This window comes from Aspergillus bombycis (genome assembly GCF_001792695.1).
Source record: "Aspergillus bombycis strain NRRL26010 chromosome Unknown contig00200, whole genome shotgun sequence".
Taxonomy (NCBI): domain Eukaryota; kingdom Fungi; phylum Ascomycota; class Eurotiomycetes; order Eurotiales; family Aspergillaceae; genus Aspergillus; species Aspergillus bombycis.
The window spans coordinates 6,292-31,350 of NW_019170202.1; the positions used below are offsets into that span (position 1 = coordinate 6,292).

Below are 25,059 nucleotides of genomic sequence, written 5' to 3' on the forward strand. Positions count from 1 at the left end.
TATACCTCCAAGGGTATCGTCTATAGACCATTCTGTAATAGCGGGATAGTTCGGGAATAGTCATGGCTATGGTGGTCCATTCCTGGTTAGAATAAGATCCAGTATGGCTGCTTCAGTATAGAATGAAACAAGGTATTTGGTAGTTCACAGTTCATGAATTAACTACTAGCTAGTTGGCTTTAGATACAGTAGAAGGAAGAAAAGTAGATGAAGGCCCTGCCAGCAAGATCCACAACGCCAGATATCAAAGCTCGTAACACGTATCACATTGGTTCCATCACCAGTCAATCGTCTTAGATTGCTTGGTCGGGCTAGGTCTATCACCCGCCTTCTTGCCTCTCGTTCCCTTATACTTCTTATCACACTTCTGGAATGGATCGGGCGCTTCTCCTTTCTTCACTTTCCATCGCTCAGTCCCCAGCACGGAGTCCAGCTCCTCGACGGGAGGTAACTTCAGGTAGATCCAGCCATCGTCCCGTTCTTCAACTGGGAAAGTGGCAATATTCATATCCTCATCGTTTGAACAACGGCCGGCTTGCTCGCCATTAAGTTCGAAATTACGCTTGTGGTATGGACAAGACACCCAGTATTTGCCGGCGTCATCATCGCCGATCAGACCATCGGACAGGACAAAGGCACGCTTGTGGGGACACATCTGTTGCGTTGCATAATACTTACCCTTGACCTTGAAGACTGCCAGCTGGGTGTCTCCCCGCTTGACATTGGCCGAGGAGATCGCAGGAGGTCCATCCGAGAAATGATCAGCTTTGAGAATTGGCTGCCATGAGAGAGCCGACCACTGGTGCCCCTTGAAGTCTTCCTTTGCGCCCTCGCTTGGCCAGTAGGTAGGTCGTTCCTGATCACGTTCTTTGACCAGTTCCACTGTGTCCACCGTCTCATCGGTGTTGGCAAACTGCTGGAAGTACTTGCGGCGCTTCGGATTGCGGAGAGTCTCAGTCCACTCGCAGAAATAGCTGTCGACCAACTCCTGCATTTGCTGCTCCATCTCAGCGCAGATTCCCAGTTTGTCGTCAATGACGACTTCCCGAAGGTAATTGATTCCCCCAGGCAAGTTTTCGATCCACCGAGCAGTTCGCTGCAATTTATCTGCCGTTCGGATGTAGAAAATAAGATACCGATCAATAATTGGAATGACCATATCTGGTGGCACATCCTTGGCGAGTAATTCCGAATGTCTAGGCTTTGCACCGCCGTTCCCGCCCACGAAGATATTGAACCCCTTTTCTGTAGATATCAAGCCAAAGCTAAAATGCGTTAGTTTTGGGACAGACTATTTCGAAAGAAGCAAGCATACTCTTTGTTTTGTGCCTCGGCGCATTCTCTCACGCAACCGGACACGGCACCCTTAAGCTTGTGAGGAGATCGGACACTTTTGTAGCGTTCCTCAAGTCTAATAGCCATCCCGACACTGTCTCCAATACCGAAGCGGCACCAGGTAGTTCCGACGCAGCTCTAGATATACCAGTTAGCTCTATGTAGAATATATGAAATCAGATAGCGTTCACATACCTTGATTGTCCGGAGTGATTTGGCATAAGCGTGGCCACTTTCCATGCCGGCATTGACTAATTCTGTCCAGATATCAAGTAAGTCCTGTTTCTTGGCTCCAAACATGTCTATACGCTGGCCACCCGTGATCTTGCAGTAAAGGTTATATTTCTTGGCCACCTGGCCGATAGCAATTAGCTTGTCTGCAGTGATCTCACCGCCGGGTACTCGAGGGACCACAGAGAAAGTTCCGTTGCGTTGGATGTTAGCCAGGAATCTGTCATTCGTTTCTTGTAGCTCATGATATTCGTGGTCCATGATGTGCCCATTGAAGAGACTTGAAAGGATTGACGCTATAGCAGGCTTGCACAACTCACACCCAAGAGAATCGGGGTTTCTTCCAACTGCCTTCATGATGTCTTCGAATGTTTTCAGCTGCTTGATAGCGACGATATTGTAGAGGTCAGCGCGCGAATGTGGAATATGCACACATACTATATAAAGTTAGAACAAGACCTCAGTTCACAGCCAAGGATACTTACAGTTGTTCGAAACCTCCTGGCCCATATCAAGCATGGTCTTATTGAAAATAGATTGCACCAACGGCATACAACCTCCACAACCAGTGCCTGCCTTTGTGCATGACTTGACCTCTCCAATTGACTTGCATGTACCACTCTTGACACTTTCAACGATGTCGCCTTTGGTAACGTTGTGACATGCGCAAACTTGGGTATCGTCGGCGCTGTACAAACAATAGTCAGCAGACCCGTTGCATCGAGATATTTGAGAGAAAACTCACAGATCATCACCGTTTTCTTCCCCGCCAGTTTCGGCTCCCAGAATGAACTGGCTCGGAGGCACTTCGAGTTCTTTCTGGCTCTTTACCAATTGGTTCAATTTGATATAGTCCTTTGTATCGCCGATCATCATTCCTCCGAGTAGGTATTTACCGTCCATAGTGAATAAGTATTTCTTATAGACACCACCAAAAGGATCTTTGTACGTAAGCGCCTTCACTGGTTGCTCCTTTTCCGTCGTGTCTTTGACCCGCGGAACGGTTGCGACTGATGGTCTTCGGCCTGGCAGGAACTTGGGCCCATCGCGATCCGCAAAGAAGTCACCAAAACTGGCGACATCCACCCCCAAGAGCTTCAGCTTAGTGCTCAAATCTGGTCGCCTAAAGCCCTTTGATTCCTTATCGGGATTGGTCAAATTGAACGCTAGCACATCTGCCATTTCAATGCCAGGTGCAATAATACCAAATGTCTGGTTTTCCCAGCTTGCACACTCTCCGATAGCGTAAATCTCGGGGATTGAGGTTTGTAGGCTACATGATGAGATTAGAAGATAGAAGACTCGAAACCACGACGGTACTTACCTTTCATTAATAACAAACCCACCCCGCGAGGCGCACTGAATACCAGCAGACGTCCCTAACTCATCTCTAGGACGAACGCCGATCTATATGTAATGTTAGCAATTTGAATGTATGTGAGATGCGGCTAGACGTACAGCAAAGCAGACGCAGCAGCAATCTATTTCCTCCCCATCCTCAAAGACGATACCAGTGACATTGTTGTTGTCATCTGTCTTAATCTTTGCTACTCGCTTCTGGTGCATCACATCCAAGCCCAGTTCTCTGATTTTCCGCGTCACTAGGGTACCGGCATCGCCGTCTAGTTGCCTTGCCAGAACCCACTTGTTGCGGTCAATGAGCTTGACCTTGCCAAAATCTTCTAGATCCGTCATTGCTTTGGCGGCTTCGAGTCCCAATAGACCACCTCCGACAGTAGTTGCCGTCTCGCCCTTGTGCTTCGAAGCAAATTCGATAAGGCGCTCGAGGTCTGATATTGTTCTGTAGACAAAAACCCCGGTGGCATCGTAACCGGGAGTATGAGTGGGAAGTACCGCATCAGAGCCGGTAGCGAGAACAAGAAGATCGTAGGCAATTATGTCACCCGTTGAGGTTTTTACCGTTTTGCGGTCAGGAAATATATCGGTCACTCTGGTGTTGAGATGATAGTCGAACGATCGGTCTTTGAATGATCCATACTAATACATCCGCCCATTGACGTCAGAACGAATGTTGCACTGAGTTCACGGAGAAGCTGTGGTATCCTTACCCATTCTTTCGGGTTGAGGTAGAGATCCTCGATATTGCGATGTTCGAAAAACGAGGAAAGGCCGACTCGGTTGTAAGCAACGTGAGGTTCTTCGCCGATAACGACGATATCGTATTTTCTCCTCTCAGAATCTTGCTTGACCAATTTCTCACTTTACAGAGAAGGGGTGTCCTGTCAGTACCTGCATTGCATTGTTGACCATCGCCTCGTCCCCCTTCGGGTGTACCTACAGGAAGGAAATAGCCACCATTCCCAGTCCCACCACTACTATCCTTTGGCGTCTGCTAGGGTCATCCAAGTGAGTTTCCGTGTCCATGCAAAAGCTCTGAGAATGCGACACCCCGCTGAGAACGCCATTGTTGACTGCGCCCCCATTCCTGGGCGCTTCTAGGAGAGGCATTGTGTCCGGGGTGGGTAGCGCTTTGCAAGGAGGAAATCCAACCCCCAGCGCACGGTGTTGGCGTGCGTTTTTATTTATCAAGTACTATGTACATGACAAGACCCTACGGGTGCCAAGACCCAGGATCGGGCCTCTCATCTCCGGGGGACATGAGATCGTGGCGAGGTGTTTGACTATCGAATCACCTCATGATTGATAGTCATCAAGCGGTTTTCGCAGCAGATGCTGCGACATACCCAATAGTAATCTCCATAATCGGATGATGGACGGGTTATCGGCAATCGTGACCGGGATTGATAAGGACGATAACATCTGACGGTGACATTGGGTCCGGGCTTCCTCCGCGGAGATGGCCAGTCCCTTTTAAGGGGAATCCGCTGATACTGCAAAAGGTTAGTCGGGATCGACGGAAGGCCTCCTTATCGATCGTTCCCGGCTTATCGGACGCATGTCAATGGTGGTCGGACGAAAAGCTTAACGGGCGCAAAATTCAATTAATTGCATCTGTTATTATTCTGACTACAAGGTTGCATAACCGCATATCAATAAAACCCGCATCCTACAGATAGGCCTACCTACTACTAGTACTAAGTAACACTAGTAAGTATTACATCATGAGCGCTTCTAGGCATGGTGTGTACCACCCTTGTCCTCCTAAGAATAGATCAAAGGGAAAGCTCATCTCATTCGACGCATTATACGGACGATTGAGCACTAGCAGTGGTGTTGAGTTGGTATGTGAACGCCAGGCTGATAAATCGCGCCCCCTTGTTGCCTCAGGTTTCACCACGGCCATAAATATTGTACGTAAGACAAATCCCACCTTGGATGCCGATATATCCGGAGCTCTTTAAGCAGCATAGCAATGGCGTTTTGAATCATTCAGTTGGGTTGTTCTTGAGCGGCGGGATTCTTGATCTTCTCACGTGATAAGTCTGGGTTCAACAGTAACCGGCCCTTAGGGGGTCACTAAAAGTACTAGTAGACGAAAGACTTCAACCTGCAAATTCGACAAATACCCAGGTCGAGTGATATTTACCTGGATTTAAAGAATCCCAGACGGCCAATGAAAACGGAGCATTATCTCTCTAACCGACCTACTAATGAGAACTACTTTGAAAAGTAGCTCCGCTCTGGCCCATTCTCCACGCGAACCAGGCTCATCCGGACGATAAGCAACAACACTTCTAATTGGGAGTTGCACATGGCTTCACGGCAGTGACTCCATGACTCCATGGCTCTTCCAAGAACCAATGAGTATGATGAAAAATAAATCCTGCAAGATTGAGCGAGCAAATGGCTGGACCCATGAGACTGTTGAGTGGGTCAACGCGATTTATTTGCCTCAACGCTTGGTTATGCGGTGGGACGCCCTGCTTGCCCTAATTTCGAGCGTCCCACTTCCAGAATGGGACAGGTTTTGGGACTCCGCGGAACTTGCTGGTGACTAGGGGCTTTGCTTATTCTGATCTTTCTCCGAGGCGTTATGTGGTATCAAGGAGTTGCTGCCGTGACCTAATATGAATATCCACTATCCGCGCGTAGGTAACACATCCTGTTGCCATCATACGATAGGCAAGAGTCTTTTACTGCAGTGGATTCCCCTCTCAGTTGGAGTCAATGCACCGGCAGGTTATTTGACTTATTCAATCTCAGCATCCTTGTTCATGCTCCATCCCTCGTAGTCTTACTTTCATTGGCCCTCCCCTGCCAGTATCATGGCCACCATCACGGAGGTTCGGACGGATGCACTCGTCCCAACTGACCTCGTCCTTAAGACAGGTCAGATCAAGATCGAAGGCGAAGAGATCTTGACAAAAGACCTGTCCGATATCCCTCTGCCACCACCTTCAAAACGGCCGACAGAGGTGCTGAGCGTAGATAAAGGAACCCCAGATAACCATGTTCCTCGTGATCCTCGCCTCATCAGATTAACGGGTGTTCATCCGTTTAACGTTGAGCCACCTCTCACAGATCTGTATAAAGAAGGTATGAGTTATAACTGCTTCACCTCCTATCCTCACCAGGTTGCCTTCACTGGTTGTCACGCTAGTCCCTTGAGCTGTTGGATTCTCACACGCTGAAAGGTTTCTTAACATCGCCTGAGCTCTTCTATGTCCGGAATCATGGCCCCGTCCCATATGTCAAGGACGAAGACATACCTCATTGGGAAATTAGTATCGAAGGGTTAGTAGATTACTAAACTCTCTGCGCAATACCCGCTGACCATAGTATAGACTGGTAGAGAAACCTTTGGTTTTAAACTTCCGACAAGTGCTGCAGCAGTACGATCAAATAACAGCACCAATTACCCTCGTATGTGCAGGCAATCGACGCAAAGAACAAAATATTGTACGCAAAACGAAAGGTTTCTCCTGGGGATCGGCGGGGCTATCGACTGCCCTCTTTACTGGCCCATTGCTGTCGGATATCCTCCGCAGTGCGAAACCCCTGCGTAAAGCGAAGTACGTCTGTATGGAAGGAGCGGATAAGCTGGTATGTTGCATCTCTATTGTATGATGACAATTGCTAAGCTCGCTACAGCCCAATGGTCACTACGGCACATCTATCAAGTTGAACTGGGCTATGGACCCCAACAGGGGGATCATGCTTGCCCATAAAATGAACGGGGAGTCTCTCCGCCCAGACCATGGTCGTCCACTGAGAGCCGTCGTGCCCGGTCAAATAGGAGGCCGAAGTGTCAAGTGGCTGAAGAGGTTGATCTTGACCGATGCACCAAGTGACAACTGGTACCATATCAATGACAATCGGGTCTTACCGTACGTCCAAGGTGTCTTATATTCTCCCTACCCATCATGTGTCTAACTATCTACTTAGAACAATGGTCTCACCTGAGATGGCATCGAATAACCGAAATTGGTGGCACGATGAGCGGTATGCGATTTATGACCTAAACACTAACTCCGCCGTTGCATATCCTCAGAACAACGAGGTCTTGAATCTCCAGTCGGCAGGGCCGTCATATACTGTCAGGGGATATGCGTACGCCGGTGGGGGTCGCAGGGTTACCAGGGTGGAAATATCCCTAGACAAAGGCAAATGTACGCAGCCTCGTGCGCCCAATGAACGAGAATTCTTATCGAAGCTAACGGAATTTTAGCTTGGAGATTAGCGGATATCGACTATGCAGAAGACAAGTATCGTGATTTTGAAGGCGAGCTTTTCGGCGGCAAAGTAGATATGTACTGGCGCGAGACTTGCTTCTGCTGGTGCTTTTGGTCTCTAAGCATCGCCATCTCAGAGCTTGAGAGCAGTGATGCCATCCTGGTAAGAGCCATGGACGAAGCATTGGGCGTGCAGCCTCGCGATATGTACTGGTCGGTTCTCGGGATGATGAACAACCCTTGGTTCCGAGTCACAATTACGAAGGAAAACGGGAACTTGAAGTTTGATCATCCTACCCACCCTAGTATGCCTACAGGGTGGATGGAACGCGTCAAGAAGGCTGGGGGTGACCTGACGAATGGTAACTGGGGAGAAAGACACGAAGGAGAGGAGCCGACGGAGCCGGAGCCCGTACAAGAAATTAATATGAAGAAAGACGGGCTAGACCGAACGATCGGTTTTGAAGAATTCAAGGAGAATTCCAGCGATGAGAAGCCATGGTTCGTCGTGAATGGAGAAGTGTATGACGGTCAAGCATTCCTTGAAGGCCACCCTGGTGGAGCGCAGAGTATTATCTCCTCTGCTGGTCTGGATGTCTCTGAGGACTTCCTTGCTATTCGTGAGTTCCAAGCATATCGCACTGCATATGTACCATTCCCTGACACTCATTCACAGATAGCGAGACGGCAAAGGCAATGATGCCTGAGTACCATATTGGAACGATGGATCCGGAAGGCTTGAAAGCGCTCAAAGCTGATACAACATCATCGTCTGATGAAGTTCGCCCTGTATTCCTCCAATCACGGTCTTGGACAAAGGCAACGCTGAAACAAAGGAAAGATATATCATGGGATACACGGATATTCAGTTTCCAATTGGAACACGAAAATCAGACATTGGGTTTACCCGTCGGTCAGCATCTTATGATCAAAGTCCCCGACACATCGTCCAGCAACGAAGCCATCATCCGCTCATACACCCCGATCTCTGAAACTAGCCAAAAAGGGACAGTGGACTTGCTGGTCAAAGTATACTTTGCGACAGCCACCTCGGCAGGCGGCAAGATGACAATGGCCCTGGAAAGACTGCCATTGGGCTCCGTGATCGAGTGCAAGGGTCCGACAGGCAGATTCGAATATCTTGGAAATGGACGAGTTCTCATCAGCGGTAAGGAACGCCATGTTCGGTCGTTTAAGATGATTTGTGGAGGAACCGGTATCACACCAATCTTCCAGGTCTTACGTGCTGTGGTTCAAGACCAACAAGACCCCACCTCTTGTGTCGTTCTCAATGGAAACAGACAGGAGGAAGACATCCTTTGCCGGGCTGAACTCGACGGCTTTATGGAATCCGACAGCAGAAGGTGTAAAATAATCCACACCCTATCCAAAGCGCCTGACGCGTGGACTGGCCGTCGAGGACGCATATCCGAAGAGCTCCTAAAGGAATATGCGGCTCCAGAAGATGAAAGTATGGTACTGATTTGTGGTCCGCCAGCCATGGAAGAATCCGCTCGGAGGATACTATTTGCGGAAGGATGGAAAGAGTCGGACCTTCACGTTTTCTGATTTTGTATTATGCAAGGAATGACTTGATGAGTATGGAAGGCATGGGTCATAACGGCGTTGAGGATATATACAGGGTTATGTTTGGGAATAGCACACGAATAGCCACATTAATAGGTATCAATGTCCTTAAGAGATTAGCACGGTAGAGAAAGGAAAATACAACGAGACGCAAATATTGTTTAGCATAATACTTCAGTAAGACCTGGTGCGATAGAACTTGTATTCGATTCTCAGTAATATTTTCTCATATCCAAGCGCGCCAGGAGGTGGTCAAATACGCTTGTAGGCGCCTCTCTGGATGCAAAAGTGGTGCTGGACCTGCCAAAAGACTTCGATGATGCTTTCACGCCATCTAAACTGCGCAGATAACTCACGAAAAGGGATGTTTGCTTCCGGAATGTGGCATACAACTGATAGGCAATAGCTTCACTTTCGTGGCGCACGCCGCTTGTTCCATCCATCCTCGACAGTGGAGCAAATGTTAAAATCGTACCGAAAATACTTTCCAGCAACTTCGCTGCATCAGCATGTCTTTTGCTGAGGAAAAGCGCAAAAAGCATTTGGTCGAGAATATCTTCATGATAGTCTCTAAGTCTAGGAACAGAATCAGCTGCTTCTATCGTGCCATCAATATCACCGCGGTCAAGGCAACGTTCAATCTTTGCCAAGCTATCTTGGAACCGCTGCCAAGTCGAACCAATGCCGACATGAAAGCAATAATCACTCAATGCAAGAACGAAATGTTGGCAGTCAATGCGGAATTTCTGGTACACGTTTCTAGGATCCCCAGATAGGGATTCTCTCTCCGTAGAATCACGAATGAGACCTTTGACGACCGAAACCATTCGGAGGAGTCGAAGCAGATGCTTGAAAAGACGGTCGTATTTGCTAAGCGATTGCGACGTAATGATAGCTTCCAGGACATCTGATGGTTTATATTGGAGGCGTAGGAAATCCAAAGCCTCGATTGCATTGGGGTCCTTGCATTTGGTAATCTCTTCATCAGTCAACTCTCGAATTGAAAAACTGAGGCCGCCAGGAAGTTCTCTCTCCTTGCGGGACTCATTACCCGTTGAGCTGTCTGGGCGATCATCAAAGCCGTGGCACTCATTAAGGAGCCCAATGAGCACTAATCGCAACTCTGAGCTTGCAGGAGGCCAAGTGTCACGGCTCCCTAACCGCAAACCAGTGTGGACACTGCTACGAACAACACCAGCTTTTCGCTCGCCGCTTTGCATCTCCGGGTCAAAGAGAGCATGCGACAGGCGAGACGTGAAAAAGCCATCCCCAAGAAGCTGGAACCGCCATTGCAGAGCTAGATGATACCGGACCTTGTGCTCCTTGAACAGCAAGTGAAGACAAGAATAGTCAATCAACAACGCCTGGGACGAAAGAAGTGGTGCAAGAGAGAGATAGAGGGCGGAAGCTAACTCTGGGCCGAAACTACACCTATGATCCTCGGGCACCCCAAGACCCTTGCCGTTCCCTTGGTCAATCAATCGGGAGAGCTCGTCTTTCTCCATAAAGGATTGGTCTGCGAGCAATCCAGTCGTGTTTTGCGCGTCATCGATGTCAAATAGGTCGAAAGTATCTTTGAGTGTATCACTAGCCTCACTATGGGCAAAAGGGTGGGAATCGATTTGCAGGTTTCTCTTGGCAGAGGGATCACCACGGTTATACTTGAGAATTTCGGACCGTAGTTTGTTCTCGTAGGTCTTTGCTTTGTGCTGTATCCTTTCAATGTCTGCCCATGTGCTAGCACAGCTGAGCCTGGGGACGTCGCCGTTGCAAACTCCGTAACTCGCAATTGGATGTTGTGGATGGAATCGTTTAAGCAGGCGCAGGCTTCGCCCACTTTCGAAAATTAACTCTGCTTGGCCTGCAGGAATGAACGATGGCATCTGAGTGGGATTATATCTGTAGTCAAGCCTTGTTATTTGAGATATCGTCTTCGGGTTTTCTTCTGAGCGCTCCAAAGCCACAAAGCTTCTGCCATTTGCCGCCAGCTCTTTCAATGTTGACGCCTCCAAGCGGAGGCCAATCCAAGTCTCCACATGTGCAAGAAACGGATACACTGTCCGGATAACAATCTCACGGAAGAGATCCTCCATATGGCCGAAACTTTGTGAAAAATGAGCGGCCTTTTCAAGCACGATGGAGAATATCTGAGCATCCGAGACAACACCTTCAACAGCTTCGATCAGGTCTGCCAAAACACCAACTAATTCAGCGCATCGTTGAAACATGGATCTAATTTGGATGAGGGACACTATATTGTCAGCATACACGAGAAGCCTCTTTTCAACGATGTAAATGACGACGGCTACGGCGCTCGAAAGTGTAGAAAGAGCCGAGAGTTTAGTTGACTTGGGTGGAGCTTTGCCAACGAAGTTTCGCACCCGCTGCATATCTGTACCGCATCGTATCATCTCATCAGTCAAGCCATTAAGTGCAACGACACTAACACCCGAGAGGCGAATGCCATCAAATACACGCTCGAACACTTGGCGTTCCCTATCGTACCGGAAAAACAATGAGCTCCAACCAAGACCAAGTCGGAACAGGGACCGGAAAAAGACATCATTTCGAGCCACACGGCCTGGTTTCCCGAGCCCGTTCACTGCAGCCTGGTTTGCCAACGCTGCATCGAATCCTCTAGACCCCGATTCACTAAAATATGCGGATGCGGGTTCATGATACAATCGGTTTTGACAACTCTCCCACGTCTTCAATAATCCTTTGCTGTCAATTTTGACATCCAAACTATCCAATGCCCAGATATCCTCTGATCCATCGCCTGTTTCGGAGCGTGCAATGCTCGGTTCGGCATGAGTTTCGCTTGATGCATCGGTTGTTGATTCCGGTAGCAAGTCTGGATCGAATACATCGGTTTGGAAAAGATTCAACTGGCGTGAACTAAAACAATCTTCATTAAGCGATTCTAGAGGGCTCCTGAAGAAGCCCCCGGTCAGATCTGGTAAAAGCGAAAAGTCAGTATTCGAGAATGGACGGATAAGCATCCAGGCAATGAATGATACACACCTGGCAACTCTTCGTTCCATGGCAGTGGTTCTAGTGGTTGCAGCGATTGCAGAGTGAACTTCGATAGCCTCCACAGATCCTCACTCGAGAATGGGTCCGTATCACAATCTTCCTGCTCCATCTTATGACACGGACTGCTCCAAAGGTTGACGCCATAGAAGCAAACCCTTATCAGCTGACGACGCGTTGGCGGCGCGAAATCACACCTCACTAGCCTTAAAATGTGCTAGCGCCCCCCCCGGGGTCACGCTTGGACCACCGCTTGTTTGGGAAACCGAAGCTGAATGAAATTGTCGCGACACGGTCTACACCAGCTCCCCACGTGTGTCGCGCGCCAGTACAGAGGCTCCTGAACGCCATTGGATATTACAGAATAGGAGAGTGTTGTGCACACCAGTCAATATGCCTCCAAGGAAGAAGCCTAAGCTTACCGCTCAATCCGAAGCCGCGCAACCTTCCGCAAACACCCCCGCCAGTGATAGCGCAGCTCTGCCTAGCACGGATTACGACCCCGTGACGGACCCATGGACAGATGAACAGGAGACTGCGCTACTAAAGGGAATAATCAAATGGAAGCCGGTTGGTTCGTAGCTATTCCCCGTGTCGCTTCAACAAGCCGACCTCTGCTAATCAATCTGTCCTGTCAAAGGAATGCACAAGCACTTCCGCATGATCGCTATTTCCGAGTTCATGAAAAGTCAAGGCTATGCACCTGCCCACGCGGAACATACACGGATACCTGGGATCTGGAAAAAACTCGGGACATTATATAACCTCCCAGCACTCGATGAGCGGGTAGGTAACGACAGCTGCCTGTATTATTCATGGATTGTTAACATTTGCACTTTGCCATGTAGGAGGATTCCTTAATAACAGATACTTCCGACGATATCGATGGATCCAAAGAGCTTTATTGTCCATTTGAGCTTCCGGAAGATGAATACGGCGAGTTAATGTTTGAGAGGAGATTAGCAATGGAAGGTTCCGCTTCGCCAGTCCATAGTACCCACGCCGAATCTAGGCGAGGTAGCACGGTAGCCGACACAGATGGTGAGTCCTACTGGTCATTTGTTTCTTTCGAGTTCTGTCTAGATTCTGACTACTGGCCGCATTTAGAACCCCAATCCTCTCCGGCGCCGTCAAGAGGTAGGAAGTCAGGTCGTGGAAGCCGTCAATCGGCACGAGGTGCTCGATCTTCGCGGCTACAAGTAGAAATCGAGGCTCCGAGGAGGAGCTCAGGCACAGGGGAAGAAGAAGGTGACTCGGAGGATGCTGGTGCGAATGAAGAAGGGGACGAGGAAGGCTCGGACGGGCCGAAAGACGACAGCGAAGGTGACGAGGAAGCCGAAGAAGATACAGGAGGCTCACCGACCGCACGAAGTACACGAGCCCAGACAACTCGAACAAAACAAAAGGAGAAGAGAAGTAGTGGAACAGGAACTAGACGCGGCGGTCGACGACGGTAGTTTTAATGTGTACTTTTATTTCATGATGGTTTAAAACTTTGATACCTTTGGAGGACTCAGGGCAGGCGTTTCTTTCACATTCACATATAGCAGATTTATCATCACGTTTAGTCTACTTCAACTTTTCACTGAAACTGGTTTGCCTTGGCGATCAGTCAACAGAACGCGATGCTCTCAATGAACATGTTAAGTCACCGAGCAATTGCGCGAATTGATGGGGTAACAATACGACGAAAAGTGATGAGGCATATTCCAAGGGAAATGGCATCTGAATAAATACATTGTACGTATAAATAGGTCACTACATTTGTTCTAGTCATTCAAAGGCTAAAAAGAGACAATCAAGGGAAATAGTACATGGTGCGAACCGAATCCCTTACAGACGCTTCATGATGGCCTCAGCGTACTCGTGGGTCTTGGCCTTGCCGCCCAAGTCACCGGTGAGAGTCTATGTAACGTCAGTAATCGTGGCATACTAGCGAACAGGGGGCAGTGTCCAAATCAGCTTACCTTTCCTTCGGCAAGGGTATCGAAAGTGGCCTTCTGGATACGAGCAGCATGCTCGCCAAGGCCCATGTGCTGAAGCATCATGATACTGCTCAGAAGCAGAGCAGTGGGGTTGGCAAGACCCTTGCCGGCAATGTCGGGGGCAGAGCCGTGAACAGCCTCGAAAATGGAGCACTCGTTACCAATGTTACCGGAGGGAGTGAGACCGAGACCACCGATCAGACCGGCGCACATGTCAGACAGAATGTCACCGTACAGGTTAGGCATGACAAGAACCTTATCGTTGTAAGGAGTGGGGTCGGTGACGATCTTGAGGCAAGAGTTGTCCAGCAGCTCTGCGTCGAATTCAATATCAGGGAACTCCTTGGCGATATCACGGGCGAGGTTCAAGAAGAGACCATCAGACATCTTCATGATGGTAGCCTTGTGCACGACGCGGACCTTCTTCTTGTTGATGGAACGAGCATACTGGAAGGCAAAGCGCAGGACGCGCTCAGAGGCCTCCTTTGTGATGAGCTTGATGCTCTGCACAACGCCATCGACGACGACGTGCTCAATGCCAGAGTATTCACCCTCGGTGTTCTCACGGATCAGGACGGTATCGACGTTGTCGTAGGGAGTCTCGTAGCCAGCAACGGAACGGCAAGGACGCACGTTGGCGAAAAGGTTGAAGGTACGGCGGAGAGTAAGGTTCAGAGAAACGTGTCCCTTTCCAACGGGGGTCTAAAAAAATTTTTCATGCTCAGCAAAAAGATCTCCACGACACATGAAAGCGTTGACATACAGCAAGGGGCCCCTTAAGGGCGACGTAATTCCTCTTCACGCTCTCAATGGCTTCGTCGGGAATAGCGGTCTTTCCATCCTTCAAGATAGGAGTAACATCAACTGGCTCCCACTTGACGGGGGCCTGCAAATAAAGTTAGTGGCACGTCTTCAAAACTACAGGCGGCCTGGAGGGAAGAAACATTACGTTTGCGGCAGCGAAGATGTCCTTGACGGACTGCGAGATCTCAGGACCAATGCCATCACCCTCAATTAGAGTGACCATGTACTTTCCCTATAAAGACAATATTTCCATCAGAAAGCGTGTTTGGATGTGTTGAATTTGGTTTTGAATTGTGTATAGATCGATCGTCCAAAAGATCTCTGGCGGGAGACGCCGGACTAAGGGAAGAAAAGATCCGAGAGAAAAAAAAAATTCGGAGTCTTCGGGCGCAACATACATCGGTGTCCTTCTGGCCCTTGAACTTAGCGACACGCTCGTCGGCAGCAGCGGCATAACCACGGAGCTAGGTAAACTAGGTTAGCTACGCAAGAATTGACGGTTGAGCCGGAGGTGGAAATGGGCTTGGTATACCTGCGAAAAGGGCGAGGCAATGCTTGGGGAGACACGAGTGCTCCGCAAGCACTGGCGGGCGGGGAGAGCGAAGTTCCTAGCGGCAAACATTGTGACAGGTCCCCGGGGTCAGCGACAAACAACACAGGGTTGGAGAAGAGAGTATATGGAGGTTGGGAAGGAGAGGAAGAAGAAAGGCGGCGGGCTGCTTGTGCGGGAAGTGAGAGAAGGTTCCTCAGGCCAATCTTGACCTCTCTCGGCACCGCCGCTGCCGACCGACCGGCATGGCATGGATTCCGTGTTTGGCTGCCCAGAATCCACTTGGTGTCCTTTCCTAGATCAGATAACAACTGACGGGTCACGGGTCACCACACCTCGTTCATTGCCATTATTATTTTGCGGTACTTTTCCAATACCTCCCTAAACCTAACTTATAGTCTGGCGCCCGAAATTTCCCCACCTGTGCGGCTACGTGCTCCCCTGCATGTGGCCTCCTGGATCGTTCTACCCCCGGCGGTTGATCGGTCACCTGCCCCCCTCCTAGGCTAAGCGCGCAGACACCTTGCAACAATGGCCGACGCAGACATCGCAAACTACTATAATCTCCCTTCGGCTTTTCCTGAGGAGTGGCCTGCAGAGCTAGATGAAAGCGATAATTCGGAGGACGAGGCACTCACCCGCACTGGTTCGCGGCGATCGCGGTACTTTGCTCTCGAGCGCAGTAACAGCCACCAGCAAGGCGTCAACCTAGGGACATTCAAAGGAAGCAATGGTCGGGAAAACCTCGTCCAAATGGACGAGCCGGACCCGCTCGGGACAGGCGAGAGCGTCCTCAAGATCTTGAAGAAGGGGGGAGTGTCTGTAGAAGAAGAGAGTCGCTTGCGGAATAGATTCTTGCTCTCATCTACTTCATTTTCTCCGGCTTTGTTTCTTTCGCAGGCTCACTCCGATGCGTCGATCAAGTCACTACTTAGTGGACTGGAATTTCTTTCACGATCGATCGACCAGAAGTCAGCTTCGTTAAAAGTACTTGTCGAGGCGAACTTTGAGCGATTCGTCCGAGCCAAAGCAACAATTGATAGTGTATATACAGAGATGAGGAACCAGGGGAAGGTACAAAACTTAGCAGTCTCGCACGGTCACCGCAGGTCAGGACATTTTCGGAACCTCTCGTCTGGCAGACAGAGCATAACTCCCGCGACGATTACAGACTCGGGTCCCGGGAAGAATGCTCTGACTAAGGAAAGTGAATACGGCATGAAGGGCATCCGTGGTCCACTTTTAGAAGCCTCTGTTAAAGCGGAAGAAGTCTGGGGGCCTGCATTAGGGGGCCGTGAAAGAGAACAGGTTTTAAAATCGGTCGTCGAAACTATGGAGAAGCACCGGGATGTCTATGAAATAGGTGGGCTCCTTTCGAAGTCCATCAAGCAGAGAGACTATGATTCTGTTTTCGAACAGTATACCAGAGCCAGGACGCTCGCGAAGGAGGCCAGGAACATTGTCGATACGGCAACGAACAAAGGCCGACCGTTGACAGACGAGGAGACTCACATGATTTTGGCAATGGGGAGGATGTGGATGGATGTCGACCAGCAAATACAGGCATTCAAGCATGATCTTTGGAGGCGCTTGAGTGAGTCACCGATCGCCTCGACGACAGTGACAGCTTCAGGGCCAGTTGAGGAACATATGGAACTAATTGGCGCTCTGCTGGAATTGGGAGTCGAAGACAATCCCATCTGGGTTTGGCTTCTTGGTCGCTATGATTACTTGAAAACGAAAATTACAACTTTTTGCGAACGCGGCAAAACGGAACTAGAGATACTCAGGCGCAGACTCGCTTCTGGCGAGAAGCCGACTCCTCAAGCACTGGCATCCTATCTCCGACTTGCTCCTCGTGATGGTGCAGCAAGTATTCCAGCGGCGCTTGACACTGACCAGGTCATCGAACTCTGGGAGTGTGTACATACTTACTTAAATAGACTGGTGTCGTCACAGGGTGGCCTTCTGGGCGAAGTCTTCGATTTCTGGGAAGCGGCACAATCCTTCATCGAGGGTAGCAAACAAAAGCTTCTCCCAACCGGATTCGAAGGTGAGAGTCGTAAGCATCACCAGCTCTCCACTAATGACTCCAGTGAGCTGCAGAAGGGCGTTGTCGAGTTGATTAATCTAATTCGCGAAAGCATTCTGTCGCTGTTCGCCGACCCTCCGGTTGAGGATGTTACTATCCTCACCTCTCCAATACCACCACCAAGTCCCAATAGCCCGATGAGTGGAGGAATTACTCCCACCGAGTCCCGTTTCAAGCTAGATCCTAAGAATATGCCATTTCCCACCCCAAAGCGTGGCGAGGCTTGGGAGGACTTTGCATTTTGGCCCCCCTTTTCCAATTCCCTTAGCGGCATTCACTACCTCGGCCAATTTCTCGTCCTTATTGGCAGAGCAGCCAGTGAAATGGCTGCATTGGCCCCTGTGCGGAGTACAGATAACGCTTATGATCTCCTCAAGTCACTTGTGAGCGTCACTCGTGAACGTTCTGTTCGCGCAGCATGCTACGCCTGGGGCAAAGATGCAGAAGTTTGCAAGATGTTGGAGGACTGGACGAGGGACTCGGAGAAAAAGGACTTGACCAAGATGCCCGGTTTGTTTGTGGCTTTTGAGAACGCAATTCTTAGTGGAATGCAGAAGATCCTCTACATTTCGGAGGCTATGGTAAAATCGGGTGACGTAGATGTTGTCACACAGCCTCCTGCGAAGCTTCTACAGATGGTGCGCACGCAGTTTGTGTCCAGTATTTACAAGGCCCTCAGCGGCTTGGTCGAGAATGCGGAACATCCCACAATCCCTCAAGAGGATAGTGAATGGGTGCTGGCGGAGCCTGCAGCGCGTAGCCTCTCTGATACGTCCACAGCGCTTTTCATCGCGGATGCGGTCGATGCTCGAAATAGGGTAGGTCTCTCATGGATTTCGAATGCTTTCATGTCAACTAATCATGATTATAGAATGTTCGCATACTCCTCACTTTGTCGAATATCAAAGCATTCCAAGCCGATCTCGTCCCGCAGCTAGTGGCGAACTTTGAATCTTCATTTTCTGTCAAGTTGACGGAGGAAGCCAGTACTATTCGCGACGTACTCAGTCAAATTGATGACCGCTTGTTCCAGTCATACACTAAACCCACAATCAACAAATTGAATACCACGATTATCGATGGCATTTCTGCCCCTGATTGGGAACCGACCGCCCCTCGCCCCGAACAAGTACGGCCTTACGTTTACAACGCAATGCTGACTCTTGTGCTGGTCCATACGGAGATCTCGACCACCATTCCTTCCAGTTCATCGGCTGCATCTAATCGGTCGTCTCCAGCGGGCCAGCCACCTCTGCTGATCATCGTTCTCACGCACTTGTTGACGAAGATCTCTTCATCTCTCCTAAACGCCTTCAGCTCCCGGTCATCGTATACCTTGGCGGCCTTGATGCAAGCTACTCTCGATACCGAGTTCATTGCACAGACCATGTCGCAATTTTCGACAGATGAAGCGTCTGCTGTGCAGAGCCAGATCTACGTAGAACTCGACCGCCGGACCACACACGAGGCCCGGGCTCGTCTTCAGTCAGAGCTTGGTGAAATGCGGGGAACGCTGAAACGATTGAGGGAGAGAACTAAAGGAGAATTTGCCTGCTTTAGGAAGCAAAGAACTCGGACGGAGCCTAAAACCCCGGCATAGTAGCTAATGGTAGATAATTGAATTTTGACAATCAACACACCAGAGGCGCATCTAAAGAACGTACATAAGATCCAGTGGGTATCATTTTTAAAAACTTTTGAACCGTCATCATGTCCCATTTGAATAGTTCCTGTCTTTTACGTCTGGCCGACCATCCGTTGCACCCGACTCAGCAACACGTTACTCTCGCGACCTAATCTCCTCTTCCCATGCTGGTCCGGTCGTCTAGCCTTAGCCATCGCCTCGCGATCCTTTTGCCTGAAATCACGCTCCTCCTGTCGCTTTTGCGCCTCCTGTCTGCGCTTCTCCGCAATCTCCATCTCTTTTGCAAAAGCGGACCGCTTGGGCTTCCGTTTCCGGCGACCTTCGCCATCTTGATTTCTAGCTCGCTCGGGGCGGGGGTTACTCTCAGGCGCCGGCTGGTCTAACATCGCCTGTCGGTCCGGGTGCAGTTCCAGCGAGGCAGGTTCTGCCTCTGGCACATTATCATCCTTCGCAGCATTTTCCTCCGCTAATTCGTAGACCGACTTGCGGGGGGCGGCAGCGAACTCTTCGGCTCTTACTTTGGCGTAGGCCTTTTTAACTTTGGCCTTCTGAATCAGGTCGGCTTTGATTTTCTGGGCTATAGTGGGTCGTGGTTAGTAAAGAGGACCTTGCAGGGCCGTTTTAAAACTTTACTTCATAGATGAAGGAGGAGAGAGAGAAAGAGGAAAAGGAAAAGGAAAAGGAAAAGGAAACCAAAAAACTTACTTTTCCGGCGATAGGTACCATCAGGCAGGTTTGCAGGTCCCACAGAAAACCCCTTCTTCTTCTTTACTGGTGGTTCAGTTGTGCGTTGTTCTTCGGACTTTGCATCGATATCTCGGGAGCGCTTGCCCGCCATGCTGAACAAAACTTGGTTTTTTTGCCTTAGTCGGTATGGATTCGGGCTAGATAGTTTGGCTGTACAGAATGATTCACTTGGTATGAATCTTGTGTTGGGCAACAATTGACGTGGCAAGTGGTTCAGTTGTACAGAACGAGGGAAAAGAAACGGAAAGTTGTTGGCGGACAGTAGGGAAAATCTTTGGGAAGTTGTAAGCTTTTTGTTTCCCCCCGTGCAGAATGTTCCGATTTTCAATAGTTTCACGCAGAACGAGGGTGGGCGCATATGAGGTGTCACGGAGGGGGAAGATGAAAGTTGAAGAACCGTGGACGATGCTGTAATGACAATGCGAACAAAAAAAAAAAAGTAAGAGATCTTGGTACAGAGGAAATGCGATAAGGGAAGAAGAGAGATAATGGTACCAAACGGTAACGTTACCCGTGGATTGGGAAATGATCCCATTACAATCCCGTTCCCCTCCGCCTCTAAAAAAAAATGGCGAACGGATTTGTTCGCGGTGGACCAAAAAACCCACCCCCCATGTCGTTTCAGGCGCCTCATGACTCAATTATACTCTCGTCATTCAAATAGCTCACCTTAATTTAATCCCTCTCAACTAACAAACTCTAGCTCGCCCACGCAGCATCACCTTACTTCAGTTCCGTCCAGAGACCCCGATCCCGTCATACCTCAAGTCTCTCCTGACAAAGACCGCCACTTCAACTCCAAACATCCTCCTCGTTTACACCTTCGTTACCCCCCTCATGCGCCCTTGTACTTTCCCGTCGGCCTAATTATCTTTCATTGGGATGTATAGCTTTTTATTTCTCCAGTCAATACTAACTAACCCCCGGTGATCATGCCCATATTCCAGGATCCAGATCGTCAGCGGTTCTATGACCTATGGTCGGATGACCACCCTCCGATAAGAGAGGATGAGCGCCAAATTGGGGGCTCCTCTTGGGCCCATCATCATAGGGAGCTGGAACCCTCAGGAAGGCGTACTAATTTCCCTGATGAGACATCTATATCGGATTGCAGTCTGTCAAATCTGCACACTTGCGACCGAGAGGGATTGATTCATTACATCAAGAACGCCGATACCTCGGCTTGGGCGCATAGGCTGGTAGGTGCACTCTCTCCACTAGAAAGGCAGAGCTCCCCAGGAAAAATGATCAGAAGACTGTATCTTTACGGTATGCACATTTACTTACATGGGTTATGATGTAGTATGGAGATTCAAATGCTGGCCATTCCATCTCCCGCACGCCGGATAGAGCATCCGACATGAAAGTCGGATTTATTGAGCAGGGCGTTCCTAGTGATGGCTCTGGTACAAATGATCAGGAATTAAGCTCGCCAGCTGATATCCAGCGCCCTCGGTCAGCACTGCATTCTGGCGACTTTCGAGAAGGGGCCCGTCAAGATTCGCAATCATTGCCGCAATCACCGCGACATGGACTTGATACCGACTCACGATTTCCCCTTCTGGGCTCTTCGCCAACTGCACCTTGGTTCACGACCCCCATTTTCGCATCGCCCACGAGAACGCAACCTACCACAACGAATGTGTCTGATGAAAACATGAGGCCACCATCCCGCTCGCGGGCACCGTCAGTGGGCTCCTTCTCTTCTAGTTACGTCCTAAAGGCGCCGACAAGCCCTCTTGTATACCAGGCGAACAATACCGATCTAGATTTTTCCTCCAGAATCGATTCAACTGAGCAGCTTGGTCCCTTGGAGAAGGCCAACCGTCGTCGTACGCTACCGCCAGAGACTTTCCGGCACCTTCAATCGTCGCCCACAACCCACCGAGGAGCATTCAACTTCCAGTCCGGCCATTCCCCTGGGAAATGGAATGATCTGCTTCCGTTCCACCATTATAATCCTCGCCGGTCTTTAAACTCAGCGTATACCCTTCAACTAGCGACTTCGGTGCAAGGCCCATCCTCCAGGACCAGGAGGCCCTCGCTTGCTGCGGAAAAATCTTCCAGACTGCATGCTCCATTGGTTGGATCGTATGAGGAATCCATTTTACGTGGAAGAATGTCGATGAATCCATCAAAACCACTCGATTTCACAGCGCAAATAGGTGTTTTAGGGAAAGGCAAATGTAAAGCGAATCTCAAGTGCCCGCCCCACGTCACCATTCCATTTCCAGCAGTTTTCTACAGCTATCCCACTTCGGGCAGCGGTCGCTCGATTTCGGACGATAACCCTAGTCCGTATGTTGGCTTGATAGACTTGGAGAACTCTCTTCCAAAGGACACAACAGCTACAAGTCGACGCCGCAGGCATCAGCAAAGCCCCGCAGGCGTCTGCAGTGAAATGACAGACAATCCACCACCGCCTAGGGCCAATGACCAAGATGCTCTCCGCAGGAGAGAGAAGAGACACAGGAGGGCCGAATCACCCAGATGTCCACCAGGGGGCTGCTATCGAATCCCTCAACAGGGCCAGCTCCAGGTCATAATAAAAAACCCGAACAAGACAGCTGTAAAATTATTCTTGATTCCATACGATCTCAGCGACATGGAACCTGGAACCAAGACATTTATTCGGCAGAGAAGCTATTCAGCGGGCCCTGTCATCGATATGCCGTTGACTGCGCGGAAGAACTACGGGACCGATCGTCCAGAGGCGTCCTTGAACTCATCGGAGGATCCGAAGGACAAGCCCATCCTGAGGTATCTGGTACATTTGAACATATGCTGTCCGTCTAAGGGCCGTTTCTATCTACACTCAAGCGTTCGTGTTGTTTTTGCTAATCGAGTTCCGGACGGCAAAGAAAGGCTCCGGAATGAGATCCAGCATCCAGAGCCGCGGTATGCGCCTTATAAGCCTGTTCGTGATGCCAATCATACGCAGTTGAATACGACGCTAGTAACGGATAGGGGATGCCGAAGATCAGCTACTGATCAAGAATCCGTTCCAGCTTCATTGCTTGATCTCGCTTCCCCGTGTGGACAAGAGGGCCATCCTGCAACACCAATGCCAGCCATTGATGCGCAGACCGTCTCTAGTAACTTGAAGGATGCCCGCTCGGAGCAGCGAGCTCCTCATCCTTTCCGACCCATTCCATCCCTAAGGGAAGAAGTACTTCCCCTGCATGATTACGATGCAGCCGAGCCCTATCAAACCGGTAGCGGAACGTATAGTAAACTCGCCAAAGGAGACCTTGGATACGGTGGCTATCCATTCAGCCCCATGGGCAGCTCTGAAGCCGGCGAAAGCCTACTCGCCAAACGACTGAGAGGACTAGATGTACAGAAGCATAATTCATCGGGCATCAATTAAAGCCACCCAAGATCACCAAACCACCCGTCGACACAATTCACCTAGGCCGCTCCACATCTCTACCAGTATAAATCGTCTTATTTAGTCTTTCTTTTTTTTTGTTTCTTTTTCTCATTGACTTGTTACCACTATGCAGGATACACGCTGCCTAACTGACATTCAAGGTGCAGGCTCATCTTCTGGACATGAACACAATCGCCTCCCGCTTTCCACAATCCTACACGGGCCAGTCAAGGGCGCAACACATACGTACTTTTAATACCCAAGCTCTCATATTTGCAATTCACGGCGTCAACAATGCTTCGGAGTCTAGGAAGTCTCCTCTCTTTTTACTGATTCATTTATTTTGTCAAGGCGTACAGAGCTCAGTTCAAGTGGCGGTCATCTGTTTTTCGAGTATTGAGTGTTTTCTAACGTGTTTTGCTCTGGTTGTGTGGGAGGTTGGCTACTTAGGTTAAATATACGGTTAAACAGAATAACACATACGCATATACGTTGACAGAAAGTTCTTTGAGATATATACTTATGTATCTATTCGTACCTGATTGCTCCAGTGGCTAACTCATAGGCATCTACTACATATTTTCCAGGACCAATCTCAGAAATATGACGCAAGAAACGAGCCAGCAGGATGATCAGCCATCTCCTATGTAGGCAATTACCTCGAAGTACGCAGCGCAAGGTCCCAAGCAAGACGATTCATTTCCATGAGGCCATATATATATGGGTTTTTTGCCCCCCTTTAAAACATATTTCCACTTAAAACATGGACATCGAGCCACTCCTCGATATCTCCATCACTCGAAATCGAAGAGATCGCCCTCGGGCGGACGCTCGCTGGGGTATAGATGTTATGCATTGTATCTAGTTGAAGATATGCTAGCCCTAATGAAAGTGAACCGCGGTTCAAGGGCAATTATCAAGCTGCCATTAGGTGAGGAATTGGGTTAAGCTCAGGTGAGCCCAATGTCAAAGCAGAAGGTTGGCAAATTCCAGTACAGTTGTTGGTGGCTAGGCCTAGTGCCTCAGGCTGCCTAAATATATACTAAACTTGTAATGGTACGTGCATCTCAACCAACATTGACTTGACAAGCTGACGTCACCCCTTCCCAACACACCACTTGACCACACACACAGAGACGCAAGATATACAGAAAGAGACTGAAGTTATTTATCTAATTTGAGTCTAAATCCAGAGGGTAAGGTGCTTATATTGGTCGTGTATGTCAAAAATCGGCCTGGCCAACTATTACTATCCTAGCCACTGCATTAGATGTCGTCCAAAGTTTGCAGCTGACCAAACACATAATTTCGAGATATAGCGAAACGCATTAATAGACTTATTAATGTTTAGCCTGCGTGCTCGACGATCTCGTTCACCAGGACACCGTCTTTGACGTAGGATTTGATTTGTTCGGGAACCGGGCACTCCTTGGTATCTTCGTCTGTTCCCTCCTTTGGAGGAAGCATGATATTGATCGCTGTGCATTTGCTGGAGAAAACCTCGGTGTTCAAGCTCTGTGAGCCGAGATAGACCGTGGCACCGTCCACCTGGTCCAGCAAGAGCGTGGGCACCACACCGTCGATCTGGAGAGCGAATTTGGTACACTTAATGACATCAAGGCTGCTCACGAGGGAGTCAACAATGATGGAGAGTTCCTTGCAGTTGTCGATGGCGATGGCATTGGCTTTGCTAGACACCTTCACAATGGTCTTGTTGCAACGGGAGATAAGGATGGACTGGTTCTGCAGGGCAGGGATCTCAACGATTTCACCCGCGTTATCGAAGTTCTCGATGTACCACTTGTTACTCTCGAGCTCCTTACGAGGAGGTTTACGGACACGCATGCTCTCTGGCTTAGGCTTCTTGCTCGGGGCTGGCGACTTGGAGCGAGAGATGCTGCCTTGCGAGTCAGGGCGCTCTGGAACGGTTGAGCTTGTGCGAAGGCTAGGGTTCTTGTGCGTCATTTCGGACTTGTCGACTTTCCGGAGACCAGAGGTGATAGCCTCACCCTGGTTCAACTGAGCAAAAACGGCGGACATATCCCCTCCCGGTGCCGCACTGGGTGGCGGAGGAACGCCAGGT

General features: G+C 49.6%; 9 protein-coding genes across 9 annotated transcripts; 4 read left to right on the forward strand and 5 right to left on the reverse strand.

The window, feature by feature from the left end:
• Positions 1-277: 277 nt before the first annotated feature.
• On the reverse strand, positions 278-4,035 carry niiA (nitrite reductase niiA; the record flags this gene model as incomplete). The annotated part of the gene is made up of 9 exons (XM_022538829.1): positions 278-1,265; positions 1,316-1,473; positions 1,531-2,003; positions 2,052-2,254; positions 2,312-2,839; positions 2,891-2,973; positions 3,025-3,564; positions 3,636-3,786; positions 3,866-4,035. The coding sequence occupies 9 exons, from the start codon at positions 4,033-4,035 to the stop codon at positions 278-280; spliced, it is 3,294 nt and encodes a 1,097-aa protein (XP_022383218.1).
• A 1,718-nt stretch (positions 4,036-5,753) lies between these two features.
• On the forward strand, positions 5,754-8,729 carry niaD (nitrate reductase NiaD; the record flags this gene model as incomplete). The annotated part of the gene is made up of 7 exons (XM_022538830.1): positions 5,754-6,024; positions 6,123-6,222; positions 6,273-6,531; positions 6,580-6,815; positions 6,874-7,097; positions 7,157-7,780; positions 7,837-8,729. The coding sequence occupies 7 exons, from the start codon at positions 5,754-5,756 to the stop codon at positions 8,727-8,729; spliced, it is 2,607 nt and encodes an 868-aa protein (XP_022383215.1).
• A 230-nt stretch (positions 8,730-8,959) lies between these two features.
• Positions 8,960-11,892, reverse strand: ABOM_011703 (tubulin gamma complex associated family protein; the record flags this gene model as incomplete). Its single annotated transcript, XM_022538831.1, has 2 exons — positions 8,960-11,703; positions 11,772-11,892. The coding sequence occupies 2 exons, from the start codon at positions 11,890-11,892 to the stop codon at positions 8,960-8,962; spliced, it is 2,865 nt and encodes a 954-aa protein (XP_022383216.1).
• A 281-nt stretch (positions 11,893-12,173) lies between these two features.
• Positions 12,174-13,237, forward strand: ABOM_011704 (uncharacterized protein; the record flags this gene model as incomplete). Its single annotated transcript, XM_022538832.1, has 4 exons — positions 12,174-12,354; positions 12,421-12,566; positions 12,629-12,821; positions 12,888-13,237. 4 exons carry the CDS (start codon positions 12,174-12,176, stop codon positions 13,235-13,237), a joined length of 870 nt encoding a protein of 289 aa, XP_022383213.1.
• A 376-nt stretch (positions 13,238-13,613) lies between these two features.
• ABOM_011705 (isocitrate dehydrogenase (NAD(+)) IDH2) lies at positions 13,614-15,191 on the reverse strand (the record flags this gene model as incomplete). The annotated part of the gene is made up of 6 exons (XM_022538833.1): positions 13,614-13,685; positions 13,748-14,467; positions 14,529-14,651; positions 14,715-14,801; positions 14,968-15,033; positions 15,102-15,191. 6 exons carry the CDS (start codon positions 15,189-15,191, stop codon positions 13,614-13,616), a joined length of 1,158 nt encoding a protein of 385 aa, XP_022383214.1.
• A 459-nt stretch (positions 15,192-15,650) lies between these two features.
• ABOM_011706 (exocyst subunit SEC5) lies at positions 15,651-18,811 on the forward strand (the record flags this gene model as incomplete). The annotated part of the gene is made up of 2 exons (XM_022538834.1): positions 15,651-18,029; positions 18,083-18,811. The coding sequence occupies 2 exons, from the start codon at positions 15,651-15,653 to the stop codon at positions 18,809-18,811; spliced, it is 3,108 nt and encodes a 1,035-aa protein (XP_022383211.1).
• A 137-nt stretch (positions 18,812-18,948) lies between these two features.
• On the reverse strand, positions 18,949-19,694 carry ABOM_011707 (uncharacterized protein; the record flags this gene model as incomplete). Its single annotated transcript, XM_022538835.1, has 2 exons — positions 18,949-19,433; positions 19,562-19,694. 2 exons carry the CDS (start codon positions 19,692-19,694, stop codon positions 18,949-18,951), a joined length of 618 nt encoding a protein of 205 aa, XP_022383212.1.
• An 841-nt stretch (positions 19,695-20,535) lies between these two features.
• Positions 20,536-22,973, forward strand: ABOM_011708 (uncharacterized protein; the record flags this gene model as incomplete). The annotated part of the gene is made up of 2 exons (XM_022538836.1): positions 20,536-20,802; positions 20,907-22,973. 2 exons carry the CDS (start codon positions 20,536-20,538, stop codon positions 22,971-22,973), a joined length of 2,334 nt encoding a protein of 777 aa, XP_022383209.1.
• A 1,350-nt stretch (positions 22,974-24,323) lies between these two features.
• ABOM_011709 (adenylyl cyclase-associated C-terminal domain-containing protein) lies at positions 24,324-25,016 on the reverse strand (the record flags this gene model as incomplete). The annotated part of the gene is made up of 1 exon (XM_022538837.1): positions 24,324-25,016. One exon carries the CDS (start codon positions 25,014-25,016, stop codon positions 24,324-24,326), a length of 693 nt encoding a protein of 230 aa, XP_022383210.1.
• Between the last annotated feature and the right edge of the window lie 43 nt (positions 25,017-25,059).